Genomic DNA, 15,865 nt, shown 5'->3' on the forward strand with positions numbered 1-15,865 from the left:
TCTGGGAGACTCTCTTAGGGTTAGAGAATAAGCAAGACTATACAAAGACATGAGAAGCCAACCAGGAAAGATAAGGGAGAGGGGAGAGGGAGAAGGAGAACGTGTAATAGAGCAAAAAGTAATAGAGCATGTTGGTTTATTGGTTTGTTTTTTATTCAGTAGCAGTCAAGAGGCAACTTAGCCGGCCTCTTTTGACGATCGTCAAGGCCTTTAGTGGGCTAGTAGCTAAACTGTCCAGCAAGATTATAATATTTAAAGAAAACTAACAAAATAATGAAAATTAGAAGTAAAAAGTCCAAATCCAGAGTCCAATTTGAGATTACTCTGACTATGACTGTGTTTTAGATTAAAGCAAGAATGTTGTAGTGAAATGAGATAAAATATTTATAAAGGGGGAAAATCCCACAAACCTCAAAGTGCACTTGAAAAGCTTGCAGAAGAAGGCTAACCTAGCTTAGGTAAGAGAGCACGCCCAACCCCCATCCCCAGAAGCAGAAGCTAACCCCAGGAAAGGCAACGTGACAGGCAAGGCAATGTCATCTGGACCAGCTGTCTTCCCACTCTTTATAGCAGCCCTCACTTCCTCCTTAGTAATCCTTTGTCTTTCCTTTAAAGGTGGAAGTAGTACTTCCACCTTTAAAGGACACTCTTCACTTCTCCTTGATCACCCTAACCTGTTGCACAACTCTCCTCTGTCTTTGCTTAGCCAGTTGATAAAAGTCCTTTTTTCCTTCCTTAGTGTCTAGCCTCACGTACAATATCAGTTGGCCGTCTTGTCCTTAAGAATCGGATTATTGTGCTGAATTAGATGATTTGACTGTAATGACATCTGTGTGATGGGCCACCACATAAGCGCCCAGACTTAACAGTGTAAATCCTGGCCTGGTGATTTTTATGACAAATGTCGAATTTATAAGACAAACACAAAAATGGTATCGAACTCGCATTTTATCTGTCAATAAACTATGCTAGGATGGTTATATGAGGCAAAAGATATTTTTTCACATATTTGTCAGAAATACTTGTCAGTAGTCAAAACAATTATGACTCACATGGATAATATTGGTTGTTTCTTTATTACTTCATGGGCTACAGAGTGATTTGGTCAATTATTGAGAATACAAAATGATGAACGCATTGATCCTGAAGCTGACGCTGCATCACACGTACTCTGGTGTCACTACAATCTGGTAGGTGAACTGGTCACCAGCACAGGGATAAGGAAGGACCTGAGTAGCATTCGCAGAGACGGAAGCCATATTGCTTTTGAAGTCCTGGATTTGACAAACATACTGGCCCTGGCAGACCAGCAAGATCCGGTTACGAAAGAGGATTTCACTTTGGCTGATGTAGTTTTGGGGTGTCAGCTTTGCCACAGGAAAAGACTCACATCTCACACCATGGTTTGAACATTCCTGCCTGTTCATGAGAATATTTGCTTGCCACCTCTTTACAGTGTCCTTGAAGATGAGGCTGTTGTGAACAGGTGTGCTGAATGACTTGGATCTGGTTTGACTGTAGGAAGACGTTTCATAGCCATAGCCGTGGATATAGCGGTTATTGTAGCGCTGCCGTTTGTCAATCGGTCTTGAGTGGGTTTGAGAGGATGATGTTCTGATTGAAAGCTCTAAAACGATGCTCCAGGGCTCAGCAGTGTAAATCCTGGGCTGGTAATCATTATTTTCTTTGCCGAACTTTTGCTTTGTCAGATAACTGAAGAGGAGCACGTTAAACTGAAAAGCTTTCAACATATTATCACGATACACGGTCTTATGAGTGCTGTAGAGTGGAGAGCTGGACTCGATCACATACAGCTTCTCAGCAGGAATCATAGGAAAACGAATGCGTCCCAACAGATCAGCCTGCGTTTCCAAATCGATGGAGTCGCCTTTCTCACTGATCCATCTCTCTACAGACTGCAGCACAAAATATTCATCTGGCGCCACCAAATCTGAGCGAGTAAGAAGAGCTCTAAGAAGCCCCACTGAGAGGCCGGACCAAGCTGGAGACCTGGTCAGGTTTTGGTAGTTCCAGGCCATGTACTGGACACAGTTCTCCTCAAGCACTAAGTCCTTGGTCTCCACTGCATACTTGTAAAAAGACACCTGGTTGTGAAAGGTGGAGTCTTCTGGGAGGATTTTAGAAAACAGTCGGCCAATGTCCTCCATCAGCTGCTTTAACCCAAAATCAGAAGCCATTTGGTGGAGACACAGTGCAGAGGAGAGGGTCACATCTATCTTACGGGTGTAAATGTACCTAATGAAGATCAGATTATCGAATATTAGAATTTGTACACATTTGTAGATGATTGCAAAACATTTAGATGTTTTAAAGAATAAGTCATCTACTGCAAATGCAGCAAAACATTACGTTCATTATACCTGATGAAGGAGGTGAAATGTGGCTGGCAGGGCAAGCTGAGGTTGACTGTGATGTTAGTAATCCCCACTGAAGCATTAAAGAATGGGATTTGTGACAGGATCATTTTGTGAGCACAGATGGTTTTCTCACTTATCTCTGGGGTCCCATCTTCCTGTTTGTTCCCAGTAGGACTCTGCACTACGATCAGGAAGTCACAGCCATTTCCATCATCAAAGATTTGGCCGAGAAAGTCAGACAGACCGATACTGTGGTCCAGTGATTGTGTAGAATCATTAATGTCCACATTAATGCCTGAAAAAGAATAATTAATTAAGCATTGATGCCACATACCACATCAGTACTATTATGGGTTCTACATAAAGTTTTTTTGTAAGAGTTTTGATACCTACTTCCTGTTTCACAAACTACTCCAACATCCTCTTTGTGCGTGCAGTCAGTTTCTCCCCAGCCTTTGAATTCACAGGTGAAGAGATGTGTTTCTGTGCCTTTACAATTGATGTCATCCAGCCAAATAGGTCCAGGCGCTACAATGGAAATGGACACAACACTCAAAAAAACTGAATCATCTTGCCATAACATATTAGACAGCACTCATTCACTCACCTACCCTTTTGTTAGGTACACCTTGCTGAAACTGGGTTGTACCTCTGGGTTGTTTACACCAAATTCTAACATTACCATCCACATTGTGTAGCAGAAATCAAAACTCAGCACACCAGGAAACAGTTTTTTCAATATCCTATTGTCCAATTTGGGCAAGCCCATGCAAACTGTAGACAGGGTGACTCAGTTTGTGCAATCTGAGCCTGCAAATTGCAGACAGGGTGAAACAGGGTGACACACACTAAGTGACACTCTCTGTGTCACTGGCCATTTACCTCTGACCTCTGGCATCAACAAGGTATTTTTGCCCAGACATCCGATACTCACCGGATACTCTTTCTTTTTCAGACTGTTCTACAGGTGCTTGTGCAGTGAAATCCAAATAGATCAGCAGTTTGTGAAACACTCACACCGGCCATCTAGCACCAACATCCATGCAACATTCAAAGTCACTGAGATCACCTTTCTTCCTTATTCTGTTGCTCAGTTTGAACTTCAGTGACTCCAACCATGCCTAATTTCCTAAATACACCGAGTTGTGATTGGTTGCTTAGAAATCTGCGTAAATAAGTGTACCTAAAAGTGGTTGGTGAGCGTACACATACATGTAGAGTTGCTTTGTTTAAACTGAAATCACAAACTACAATTTCAATCATTTCACTGCCCTCTGGTGGTGGATCAGTGGAAATAAAAGCCACCTTGTCCGTAGTCCTTCCCAGTCACAATAGATTTGGCTCCAAGGAAGTTGAGCTGGCGACACAACACCTGGGCGTCAGCCATGTCCCAGTTGTCGTCACATACTGTTCCCCATTTCCCATCATGGTAGATTTCCACACGGCCCTCTGACACGTTCTTAGAGCCAAACAGCCTCACATCACCTTCCCGTGGCTCATGATTTCTGTCTATTCAACATAATAATGTATTCTTCTTTTAAAAAGCCAGAGTAAATACATACATTTTTATTTCATATTGAACAATATTAATATTGTTAGCTCATTTTGCATCCTGTAAAAGATCAATTAAAGCAAAATAAAACAAAAAACTATTTTTATGACACTCTATTCCAACCCTGAATTTTCTATTTTGCTTTTTGGCTTTTGTTGCTCTCTGAACCTTTGAATTAATTAAACACATTTTTATTTATATTTTGCCAAGAAACTACAACAATGAAATGACCGTCTATGAGTAAGCACTTGGTGACAGTGGGGAGGAAAAACTCCCTTCTAGCAGGAAGAAACCTCTAGCAGAACCAGGGAGGGGCAGCCATCTGCCACAGCAGCAAGACATTAATAATAACTGACAATAACTAATGATTAAATACATATTGGATAAACAGAGTGAAAACACTATTTCTCCTGTATCTTGATTGAGATAAAACAAACAAAAAAGTAAACAGGCCTTTAATTCTAAAATCTAGTTAATGACTAAATCTGCCTCCCTTTTTAGGAGACACAACCTCGTGAGCTATTTGTTCTGAAAACACTGAGAAAGCAATCAATCGCTGCTGTATCCCACAAATGACTTCATTCTGTGTATAAAAGGTGCCTGATATGAAGTACATCAGTTAGAAACTATTCCAAATCAGCCAGTACATTTATCAAAGATAGTCAAACAAGACTGCATGTAAAGAGAGCACAGTCAGAGCTTCAGGTCTCCAAAGCCCGAGAGCCATTATGTGTAACTAACTAAATGATCATAGTCATTACATAACTTTGACACTAACGTATATTATTTACACTTTTTTATTATTATGTGTAATTATAAAACTAGGAATATACTTAAAAGTATTTGTGGTTTGGATTACTCACTCAAAATGTCAAATTTGTATGCCCTTCCAGACGTACAGAAGTAGGAGAAGACAAAGACTATTTCGAGGCGGGAGCATTTCCAACAGCTAGTGCATGACTCTAACACAAAGACAAAAAAATAAGAAGCGACAAATGACACATGCTCCATCTGCTTTACTTTACGTCCTAAAATTATCCTCCAAAGAATAAATAATCAACCTGCTTAGTACTTCCAAAGAGTTACTATATATTTCCATGAGATAGAGAGGAAGATCTATTCAAATTCAAACTGATAGCACAAAAAATTAAAAGCTGAAACTTTAAATACAAACTTACCTAAATCCTTACGTGCAATAAAAACGCATTACCTTCTTTCCTGTGGTTACGAAGTTGTGTTTGAGGTCTGTGAGCACATACCTGATTGCACAACTGCTCTTGGTTTAACAGGAACTTGTTTGAGGACAATGTCTAACTTTGGCAGATTGTGTTTTGAACATATAATAAGATATGACAGGACTCAGAAAATAGGAATTAAGATTTTACTCAGTCACCTCCCTCCACACACACACACGCACACACACACACACACACACACACACGCACGCACAAAAAAACAAACAAAACTACATAGGATAAAATCACCAAAACAGTCTTCAAACAATATACAGGATTAAAAACAAGGCTTTTGCTATCCCACTGACAATACTCGTGTGGACAGAGTGATACTTTGGAAAATGGAGCAAAGGGGAAAAAACCTTAGACTTTCTGAGTGTGTATAGTGTGTGCATAAAGATGAATTTTTCAGGGGAAAAAAACCAAAGCAAATCACAGTCTGATAAATTAGCTTTTGTACATTCATTATAAGAAAGGCTACAGTACTTTTTAAGCCCACATTTGGCCTAGGAAGAACGCAGTCCACCACAACCCGATCCGCACATTCTTGAAACTTTACTCTTTCAGCCATTAGTTCTTTTATTTGTATTGACGATGTCACTTCAACGGTTGGAGTTATGTGTTTTAGACTCAATGAGGAAGCAGCGAGTGCAAAAAGTTCAACAGTGACTGTAAACAAACTAGAACCACAGTGAAGTGGCCTCAAGTGTGAGTGTCTCTGTGTGTGAGCCCTCTATATAAACTCCAAGCCCTCATATTTTACATCCCCGATCTTAGTTTCAGGCAAAAGGATGCGCCCATCAAGTGTGAAGGCCATAATGTACGTGGCAATCTTCCCAGCGTCCTCTTCAGACTTGAGCGCCAGGATGATCTGGTCATCAGTGTTGGGGACAAACTTGAAGGAGGAGAAACCGTGGGTAGGATTAAGTACACCCACTCGGCTGACTTTGATGTCGTTGAAATCTGGCGAGCAGCTAAGGACGAGGTTCGTGCCGCGTCTCTCGTCCGCCGTCTCTTCGTAGCGCTCGCTGCTCGCGCGGCGAGGAAGGAAAAACCAGCGCTGTAGGGTGTCGCTCCATGCTGCAGACTCGTGAATCAAATAGCCTGAGGAGATTCGGGGAAATACGGTAATGAGTAAAGCACGGAGATGGAAACGGAGGCGGCTGTTAGCAAGATCAGATCTGCGTCTTTACCTGGTTGCTCTATCCCTGCGGCGGATTTCAGGGATTTGTACTTGGGAACCCAGTTCTTGTGCTGTACGTCGCCTCTGAAGCCCACAACTTTCACCCATTCTGGATTGTTGTTGACAAATTCGCCTTCAGTGGTGGTCCACTCTTTCCCGAGACCGCCAACATACAGGTGCTCGTCCTTCACTGCCAGCCATTCGGCTTTGAATCCTATCAGACGAAGGCACCATGAAAATGCAAAGCAAATGAAAAGTGGAAACAAATCATCTAAAAGTGCAACACCAACCTTTTGCAACGCTGCCATCGCCATCGGGTAAGATGACCCAGGGTACAGCCTTTTCTCCATCTATATGGTAGACTACACCCGTTCTGTCATCGACACTGTAAAGCTTCCCATTGAACACCACCAGCTCAGACAGCTCCATGCCCCTGCCTTTCTCCGACAGGTGGCTTTCCAGCACCACCCTGTCAACATCCCATTCAACGGCCACCTTGTCACCGCTCTCTGACACCAGCAGGTACCCCCGCCGCATGTAGCTGATCCACGTCATCTTCTTGTCGCTGAGAGAGCTGGTGTCCAGGTCAGCGATGACGCCGATGCGATAGCGGGTGCCCTGCGACGTGCGCTCGGGTGGACTGAGGGGGTAGGTGTCGTTGTACTGCAAATCCGACTGGTGGCCGTCGCTTGGGTTGACTCTCCAGCTGCGTGAGCCGTAGGAGCGGTACCGTAAACCCGAGCTGAAGTGCATGAAAAGCAGCAGGATTAAGGCCACAGAGCCAGCTACTGCCACGATGGGCCTCCACTTAAGGCGGAACCGGGGGTCGGTGGCATTGGCCATGGAAGCCAACATGGGGAGGCCTCCTACGGAGATACGCAGCGGGTTCATAGGCTCATTATGCTCAAGTCGAGTATAGCCTGGAGAAGCAGGCATGGGGGAACCAGGCTTGGAGAGACCTACAGAAAAATAGAGAGAATGTGAGTTCACTGTCAGAGAGGCCACTGGAAAATACTTCAGTCTGGTTCTCTGGTGTCAACATGGAGGTTATAGGAGATCCTTTTTTCAGCACCAAGCCACAGTGAGGTCATCTATTCACATAAAGTTGCTCTAGCCCAGGTGTGTCGAACTCCAGGCCTCGAGGGCCGCAAAAGTATTAACAAAAAAAATCGAAAAACGACAATTAGTTTTTTAACCAAAAGGCTCATTTTCGTCATTTCTCTTAATCCACAAATGAGAGAATGAACGCAATTAAAATAATTAACTTCAACTTACACACTTCCATAAGCGATGGCAGGCAGATGACTCATTTCAGGTTATAGCTTCATTCTTTTTTTTTTGGTTTAATTATCCTACTAAGTGTTAGAGTCAGAGCGGACAAAAGCGAGTCCACTGGTTGAACATTGATTGCTTAGAAGGAGGAAGAAACCGCTCTAGGTGAATATCAAATACAAATACAGGCCATCAAGCGCCCGACAATGAGTCTTGTCGACGTGGTGATGGGAGGAGCTTGCTCTGAGGTAATAAGAGGGCGGCTGAACAAGTTATTCAGGAAGTACACAATCACTGAGCAACTGTCACACTGATGAGCCGTCACATGTAGTGTAATGATATGGTAAACATGAGTGTTGAAATGTTTTGTTTTCGGATAAAACATGTGATAGTGAGATAACAGATAAACAGCGGGATTAATTGGGAATAATTTAAACAACGCATTTTTATTTTACTTTACAAGCTCACGTAGAGCTGAAAGGCCTGTAACTTGGGAAAACTACATTCCTGTTATTTGCTTACACACCCAATAAACTAGTGCGTGTGACCTTTCAGCTGAATCAACACAACCCAAACACAGCAGTGGAACTGTCCGCTGTTAGAGGGTCTCCTGAAAAGCTCTGCAACCCTAAAGCTCCTCTGGGCCCAGCTGCCGCAGGATCATACCCCGAAACCTGAACGCGTTTCTTAAAGGGGAGCAGGAGCTGAAAGGCTCTTTCATACGAGGGCCCTGAGCCAAACAGCCGTCCGTTGTGGCAGCAGCATCGGGTCTCCCTCTCTGAGGCCCGCCACTGTACCTAAACTCAGTGAGTAGCTGAGAATAGAAACAGTGTTGCTGATTGACTGTTGGTGTAAAAATTGCTTGTGCCCCACAACACAATCAGATGACGCGGCTTACCCCTTCGTCTCCTCCTGCCCGCACGCTGATCCTGTGTCATTAAGTTTACTCCACGAGTCCTTCCACAAGTAGTCCTGAGCTCGAAAGCTGTCTTTCTCCCCACTGATCATTTGCACTGCAACCATGACTATGTTGTTACAAAGCTTGTGAACTTTACCTACACTTGGAGGATTATCACCAAGTCCAAAGGGGCAAAGCCTTTTGAGAGACAACGCAGTTCATTCAGTTTGTTATTAATCACCGCCTATGAATGAACAGCTACTGAGGGTTACGAAAACCTTTATTAAGTGCTCAGCGACTATCGGCATAAAGGTGAAAAGCCACAGCCCTGGACATATGAATAGAAGTTAGCTGCAAACCTACAATCAGAGGCGTTCCTGTGATGTAATCATTACACTGAGGACTGCGAGCAGCATAGTCGCACAGGAAACCTCACTGACTCTGAGACGCAGTAATGTCTGTTAATAAGTGATTAACAGCTTCTGGACTTTAGTTGGAAACATATTAAGAGCACAGACAGCTTCTTAAAAAGCAACCTTTCAGCTTCTCAGCCCGATACTTTCATGTTTCAGATTCCCCACGCAGTGAAGATGACCTAATAGACAAGACTGCAGCGCTGGGTGATAAGAAGACTCTTAAAAGTTTGGGATGAATTTGAAATAGCCTTTGTTTTTAAAGAAAAGCACAGATGTTTCCCTCTAATATAACACTGAACTGCTTAGAATTGGCATCCTAGCTGATGGTGATGATGGTGAAAGGCTGCTCATTGGAATGATCACGTTCCACTTAGTTAAAAAGCTGACGGCATTTCTCCTAAAATGAACCAATAGATTTGTGTCTCTGCAGCTGCACCGCACCTCAAAACAACCGTTTGACAACATTAAACAAGTAAAATTAAAAACGTAAGAGTTCAACCTGAGCATCAGAATGGGGAAGAAAGGTCACTGAAGTGCCTTTCAACTTGGCATGGTTGCTGGTGCCAAACTGATGATTTTTCCACACAACCATCTCTAGGGTTGTGATCCCTAGAGGATGGTCCACAAGGGAGAAAAATACCAGTGAGTGGCAGTGGGTGGAAATGCCTCTCAGAGGAGATTAGTCTGGGCTGCTTCAAGTCGTTAAATGAGCACTTATTAGAAGCAAGGTATGCATGTCTGAATGCACAACACATTGCCCCTTGAAGCAGACGGGCTACAGCAGCACAACAAGTGAGATAAAGACTCCAGGAACACTTGTGGCCTTCATCGGGGTCATTCAGGCCACAAGCCGAAATGTGTTGGCCTGCTAATAAAGTTGTTCCCTAGTGTTTCATGTGTTGCTGGAGTCTTCACCTCACCAGGTCCATAGTGTGCCATGGACCTCTTCACGCACCTTGGAAGTAGGTGAAGTTGTGCCAGAAACGTTTGGATCTCTACAGCAGCAGAAGACCACACCAGATGTCTCTCCTGTCAGCCAAGAACAGGAAACTGAAGCTACGGTTTACACAGGCTCACTAAAACTGGATAATAGATCAGAAGAATTACAATCAGACACATTATAGTCAAGCATTTTAATCTGTGTTTGCAGGTCTCTAAGTTACTTGAATAATTTAAAGTTCTCTAAACCCACCCCTGCCTGGTAGCAACTGTGCATAATGTTGAGTGAGTGTCCTTTCAAGCGCCTCTCTGACCATAAACTTGCCTCTGTGCTCCCATAATCGATGACATCTGGTAAGGCTGACCTTCAAAGTGTGTGTGAGGCCAATAAACACTTTTACTGAGTACTTTAACTCGGGTTTTAAATGCCCTGCGTGTCAAGGAGCCACAAACAAATGTGCATCACACACTATGGACCTGATGTTACGTGGTTGCGCTGTCTGCAGATTCCCAGAAGATAACAAGCTGCGGGTGAACGAGGACAATACCCAAGTTTTTATTTCCAGGCCTTTAAGCGCTGAGACACTAAACCTGTAAGGGAATTAAATGTCTGCCGGACCATCATAGTTGATTTTCTCGGTGAAGAAGGCGAAGCTTTTGGACTGACACACGCGATCATCTCATTTGCAAGCGTGCTTTTAGCTGCTGTGGCTCTCTCCTGCCAGGAGCGCAGAGGTTAAAACGCAGATGCCGTCAGTAACGGCCACCTGAAACGTTTCCGATCAAACCCCTCTTCCCGCTTCGTTACTCACCGCAGATGTGGGGTCTTCAGCTCTCAGTCCGCCGGTGGTCGGAGCTTGGATGTCATTATTGTGTCGCTTCCTTCCTCGGCCCCTTTTCCTCTTTTTGCGTTGTCCGGACAGCCGATCATTACTTCCTATGTCAGTTTGATGACGACAGCACCATGTCGTGCTTACGTGTAGTCGATGCAGAGGGAGGGGGGAGAACGCTGCCTTCAGGGGCTGTCGGAAATATGATAACTTAAAGTTTCAGCCTACCTGTGAGAATTATTATACTTTTATAATGTTTTATGGATTTCTTTAGAATTTAATTTAGTTTTACATACATTAAATAATGCAAAGAAAGACCAAAATTTAAACATGTCTCTCTATTGGTGAAAAAAAAAAACAGAATAAAGAATACAAAAGAGACTTTGAGATGTTTCATTTATCTATTTAAATATTGTGTGTTGTGGATGTTATTTTTTACGATGCATTTTAGAATCTTTTTTTATGTTATGGGTTGTGTGGCTGCTACCTTGGCCACGAGATCACATCTATCTTTGTTTCTTTTACAGGTTGTGTTTATCACATTTAAGAAGTTCAGAACACGTGTCACATACACACTTTGCTCAAAGGTATAAAGGCTTTATACCTTTATGCCTGCAAGCCTTTATGATAAAGGCTTACAGTACTGTAAGAGATAAGCTACTATTCCATGTTTATTATGATTCATATTATTGGATAGAGAAGACAGGTGTTAGAATATGAGCATTCACTCTAGATTTTGTGTAGATTTCTCAAATAAAAGTATAAACCGGTGTCTATTTAAGTTTGTTACAATGAAAATTCTGCCGTAATTAAGACAAAAACCTAACTTTTAATATATTTCTTTGCTTTATTGCAGTTCATTTTTAATTGATATTTTTATTTTATCCTGTTTTAAGCCTTACTTTTTAAAAATCCCCTTCAGGGTTGCATCAGGAAGGACTACTGCTGTAAAACTCAAATCAAACGTGGAGCTTCCCGTTGTGGTCTCCTCTTAAGACAAGGGAGCAGCTTTCACTTCTACTTACTTTTATTTTAACCTATAATGCATTACTCAAATCTTAGTACCTCAGTTGTTGTCTGGATCCTGCTGTCTCCACACCTCAAGTGTTCCTCCACATTTACTATTCAAATATTTGACAAAGGGGCAGAGGCAGGAACTACACACAGTCTTGCCTTTTCTTTTAAAGAAGTCAGACTCAGAGTTTTAAAACCTGTTTTTATTTGGCACACTCCGTCTGATACAGGATCACTGTGCAAGGCACTTTAATGAGGAACATTTGCAAAGCAGTGACAAAGCAAAAGTGCAGAGGAGAAGAAAAAGCAAGGGGGAAAAAGAATGTGGAGAATGATTCAATTTGATTGTCATGTACCTGAATTTAACAGTATTAAAAAAGAAAATAAATACCAAATTTGCCACAACATCAAAGAATTGCTAAACCTATGGCTGAGACATTTATGGCATTGATTACTTTAAAAATCCTAAGCAAAGAATTCAACAGAAGAATCCAATACAAATCAATCAAAACACCTGTAAAAGCCAAACTATAAAAAGAAACGAATGTGACAAATTAAAATGTCAAACAGAAACAAACTGAGTTTTTCAGTGCATGAAAGCCTATTTAGTGGTTGATTACTTAATAAAAAGACACAAACACGTGGCATTACAGTAGTTATAGACTTCCGATACTTCTGATCTACCAACTAATTGAATAATATGAGTTTGCAATGTGGTGAAAGAGCAGTATACTCAGCTGTATGTTTGAATTGCAGTTATTGAAGTAAACACTGAACAGTTACATATTCAGTAAAAATTTTCAATGCAAACCAGATTTCCTAATGAACTACACTAAGTCTAACATTTCTGATAATTAGTGCTTTGATAGGAACAGCAGCAAACTGCACTCGCAATAGTAACTAAAGGAGGCACTGAAAAATCTGCAGCGGTTTTGGTACAAAGGCAACTCAGGCGTGGCCACGCAGCAAAACTTCCACCATTGCAGGAAACTAAAAAGATATCAGTGCACCCAGAAAACCAAACGCGTTCAGCAGAAACAGAAGGGGGAGTGCACAGAACGGTCCGGCTCTGTAAAAGAAACAACTGGCACACATATTTAAAAAGAAAAACTTCCTCATTTGATTCCTGCCTTTGAATCTTAGTCTTTCAATAAGATGGAGGCTGATACGCTCCTGGAGTCTCCTGGGTGTTGGAGAAAGGTGACTGCTGATAGCCAGAGGGCCCGCTGGTGCTGGAGTAGGGGCTGCTCTGGTAAGGAGCATTGTGGTCGTTGGCTGGGTCTCTGTATTCCTGCTCGAATTCATTCACTCCTTGGCGATACCTTGCAAGTGCAAAGTAGGTCAAGAGGCTCTGTAGAGAGGACTTTGAATTAGTGCTAGGATCTTTTATCACAGCAAATTCAAAGCTAATGCGAACTCTGCCTCAGCCTCACCCAGGTGATGATCGAGAAGAAGGAGAAGGCAATGACACCTCGGGCAGCGTCGGCCACGACTTGTTCGTTTGTCGTCTTGGACCACAGGCTCGTCAGGACGCAGAAGCAGATGAACCACAGGAACGTCCACACCGCTGTCAGGTGTTCACAGGAGAGAAACATGTTTCATGTGTTAACTTTAAGTCTCACTTCCTGATTTATGGCACAGTTCCTTCATTAAACTATGTGGTGAAAAAATGAAAACTAACTCTTACCAGAGAAAGCAAGATCACTTATTACAATGTATTTTCGGTCTTTGGCATTGCTGATGTTCGGGAAGTAGGCATCTAGCATGAGGAACAAAACACAAGCCAAGAAGGCCAAGACTCCGACTCCCACCCCGTAACTGCAAGCACTGTCAGAGTTGTGGAACATGCACTCGTTTTCAGCTTTTTCCGTCGTGTTGGTGTAGCCTTCGGCTGTGATGGTTGCAAAAACCACGATAGAGAATATCTGCAAAGACGGGACACAAAAAGGTCAAGGCCAAGTTTAAGCCACGCAGCTATGGAGTTTGCGAAATTACCATGACTCACATTACAAGAAAGCTTCTTTAATCAAAAAAATAATATCTGTCAATCCAATCTAAACAAGTATAACGCCACCTTTTCAGCTATTCGTGACCCACATCCCCTTTTTCATAACACAGCTAACATGAAAAACATTACACAATTACGTGACACAAAATGAAAATACTACTTTTAAAAGGCAACCGAATCACCGAGTCACTGTTCACTCATGTTCTAGCTTCTTAATTCATGAAGACTTCATGCATTTTGTATGATTTTGAACAGGTTTTAAGCATTCTTATAAATACTCTACATGAAGACATCTGAAGAGAATATGAACTTATGGACAACCATTTGCCTGCAAAACCATGTTGGTTTTATTTATAACATTTGAACACTTAAACTTTCCTACATTAGTTATTATAGTTTTGCATTCTTTTGAATTGTATTACATAGTGACTTTTCATTTTTCTTTCGGTTTCCAGACTGGATTGACTTATTGCAGTTTACTTTATATTGTTTGAAAAGGTTTTAGTTTAATATTTATAAATTTCAGTGCTAGTTTTAGCCTTTGTTTTGATTATTATTGTATGGAGGGTGTATGTCAGAAGCGAGATTTAGGAAAATCAGTGCAGGAACCTTTTGAAAACAGTTGATTCATAGTTTTAGTTAAATAAAATATCCTTGTTTTCTACCCGTCTTGTTCACAGATGTAGGTTTTCACTAATAGGCCCACTGAACTTAAATGCACTTACCGGAAAGCAAATACTGTAGCACAACTTTTACTTGTCTGTTTTCTGTTAGTATTGCTTTTTTTTTTCTTGCAAAGCACTGTGAAGGTATGCTTTAGTAACACTGCATACTTAAGCTTCCACTGCAGTGCCTGCACATTAAGCATTTCCAATCACCTGACAACTGGAGTTGACTTGACAACAGATGACGGCGGAAGCTTCAATTTCTGACAATTATCTAAACTATAAAACTGCAAGAAAAAAGCAAACAACTCCTGTTGTTTTAACCTGTCTCGTTTTTAAACCACGGGAACACAGAAACTTTAAATTAAAAGTCTGCAGATCGCTTATCATCATGTGGCAGTTAGTGTAGTGACACAGCACTGGTCAGTTGCTAGTTATTATTAGCTACCATCAACCAGAGCCACAGAAACACCATTTTTTACACTTTACTGAAAGCTCATTAAAATGTTTAAACGTGACACTCAGATAATGTCCCGCGTTGACCGCACAAAAAGCTAAAAAAACAAAATTTTCACTAATTTGGGTGGGTGCTGGCAGCGCACATCTGTTAAGCTAAACTAGGTGCAGTGACAGCTGGCTAACTGTGATGCTAACGTTTCCGTGAAGTCACTCACCCAGCTCAGGAAGCGCAAAATAGTTTGAGGCTGTTTTAGAAAGTTCGCTAAATCAAAGGCGCCACCGGCCAAAGAGGCCCCGTAAGCACTGTTCTGCATTTTCCCCGTGAAGAAAACCCCGACAGTCAGACAGTTTAAGGACAAACTGACAAGTCTTCCTGTCACGACTGCGGCAGTTTCGATTTGTCAAAAAAACTTCCTCAAAACTTTTTTAACGCCGCCCCTGCGGCGATGCGTTCACGGGACTCCCGGAAGTTTAATTCCTCAACGCCGTGGATCTTACGGAGGCCGTGTTATTATGTAAACCTTGCTTTTACCGTGTTTGGTGTTCAAGGCCCCTTTTCCCACCCAGAACTGCTTTAATTCTTCATGGTGCAGATTCAACAAGGTGCTGAAAAGATTTTAGTGCATATTGACATGATAGCATCACACAGTGGCTCCAGATTTGCAAGCTGCACATCCATGATTCGGATTAACCAATCATGTGAACGATTCGAACACATCCCAAAGGTGCTCATTGAGCTAAGATCTAATGACTGTCGAGCACTGAATGTGAGGTAAAGAAACCAGTTTAAGATGTTTCTGACCTTTACCTGTCAGAAGATGGTAGTCATAAAGGGATGGACATGGTCAGCAAGGTTATGGCATTTAAATGATGCTCAGCTGCTGCTAAGGGGCCCTAAATCTGCACAAAAAATAAAATAAATAATAATATCCCCACACCATTACACCACCGGCAGTAGCCTATACCACTGATACAAGACAGGCTGGGTAGACGCTTTCATGTTCAGAAATCAAGAA

At 42.1% G+C, this 15,865-nt stretch overlaps 3 protein-coding genes across 6 annotated transcripts; all 3 read right to left on the reverse strand.

The window, feature by feature from the left end:
- Positions 1-1,057: 1,057 nt before the first annotated feature.
- On the reverse strand, positions 1,058-5,736 carry LOC113021531 (galectin-3-binding protein A-like). The gene is made up of 7 exons (XM_026166288.1): positions 5,725-5,736; positions 5,141-5,240; positions 4,794-4,892; positions 3,684-3,887; positions 2,772-2,906; positions 2,382-2,673; positions 1,058-2,256 (listed from the first exon to the last, which is right to left on the reverse strand). The coding sequence occupies exons 1-7, from the start codon at positions 5,734-5,736 to the stop codon at positions 1,161-1,163; spliced, it is 1,938 nt and encodes a 645-aa protein (XP_026022073.1). The 3' UTR covers positions 1,058-1,160.
- cant1a (calcium activated nucleotidase 1a) lies at positions 5,371-10,882 on the reverse strand. 4 transcript variants are annotated; one of them, XM_026164887.1, is made up of 4 exons: positions 10,686-10,882; positions 6,639-7,307; positions 6,359-6,562; positions 5,371-6,269 (listed from the first exon to the last, which is right to left on the reverse strand). In XM_026164887.1, the coding sequence occupies exons 2-4, from the start codon at positions 7,282-7,284 to the stop codon at positions 5,899-5,901; spliced, it is 1,221 nt and encodes a 406-aa protein (XP_026020672.1). In that variant the 5' UTR covers positions 7,285-7,307; positions 10,686-10,882; the 3' UTR covers positions 5,371-5,898. The 4 variants fall into 4 exon arrangements, with proteins under 4 accessions (XP_026020672.1, XP_026020673.1, XP_026020670.1 ...); XM_026164888.1 differs by lacking the exon at positions 10,686-10,882 and adding an exon at positions 9,890-9,911; XM_026164885.1 differs by lacking the exon at positions 10,686-10,882 and adding an exon at positions 8,519-8,830.
- A 1,017-nt stretch (positions 10,883-11,899) lies between these two features.
- On the reverse strand, positions 11,900-15,272 carry syngr2a (synaptogyrin 2a). The gene is made up of 4 exons (XM_026164889.1): positions 15,065-15,272; positions 13,405-13,642; positions 13,151-13,284; positions 11,900-13,068 (listed from the first exon to the last, which is right to left on the reverse strand). The coding sequence occupies exons 1-4, from the start codon at positions 15,161-15,163 to the stop codon at positions 12,865-12,867; spliced, it is 675 nt and encodes a 224-aa protein (XP_026020674.1). The 5' UTR covers positions 15,164-15,272; the 3' UTR covers positions 11,900-12,864.
- Between the last annotated feature and the right edge of the window lie 593 nt (positions 15,273-15,865).

This window comes from Astatotilapia calliptera, chromosome 4 (assembly GCF_900246225.1).
Source record: "Astatotilapia calliptera chromosome 4, fAstCal1.2, whole genome shotgun sequence".
Classification (NCBI taxonomy): domain Eukaryota; kingdom Metazoa; phylum Chordata; class Actinopteri; order Cichliformes; family Cichlidae; genus Astatotilapia; species Astatotilapia calliptera.

Excerpts from the sequence above, each read along its gene's own strand:
- LOC113021531 (XM_026166288.1), bottom strand. Across the intron at positions 3,888-4,793 it reads ATACAAATTTGACATTTTGA|ACAGAAATCATGAGCCACGG; the intron begins GTGAGTAATCCA and ends TATGTTGAATAG. Across the intron at positions 2,674-2,771 it reads AGTAGTTTGTGAAACAGGAA|GCATTAATGTGGACATTAAT; the intron begins GTAGGTATCAAA and ends ATTCTTTTTCAG.
- cant1a (XM_026164885.1), bottom strand. The coding sequence starts at position 8,558 with ATGACACAGGATCAGCGTGCGGGCAGGAGGAGACGAAGGG. Across the intron at positions 7,308-8,518 it reads GGGCAGGAGGAGACGAAGGG|GTCTCTCCAAGCCTGGTTCC; the intron begins GTAAGCCGCGTC and ends ATTTTTCTGTAG. Across the intron at positions 6,563-6,638 it reads CGATGGCAGCGTTGCAAAAG|GATTCAAAGCCGAATGGCTG; the intron begins GTTGGTGTTGCA and ends TTCGTCTGATAG.
- syngr2a (XM_026164889.1), bottom strand. The coding sequence starts at position 15,163 with ATGCAGAACAGTGCTTACGGGGCCTCTTTGGCCGGTGGCGCCTTTGAT. Across the intron at positions 13,643-15,064 it reads TTTTGCGCTTCCTGAGCTGG|ATATTCTCTATCGTGGTTTT; the intron begins GTGAGTGACTTC and ends CCGTCTTTGCAG. Across the intron at positions 13,285-13,404 it reads AAGTGATCTTGCTTTCTCTG|CGGTGTGGACGTTCCTGTGG; the intron begins GTAAGAGTTAGT and ends AACACCTGACAG.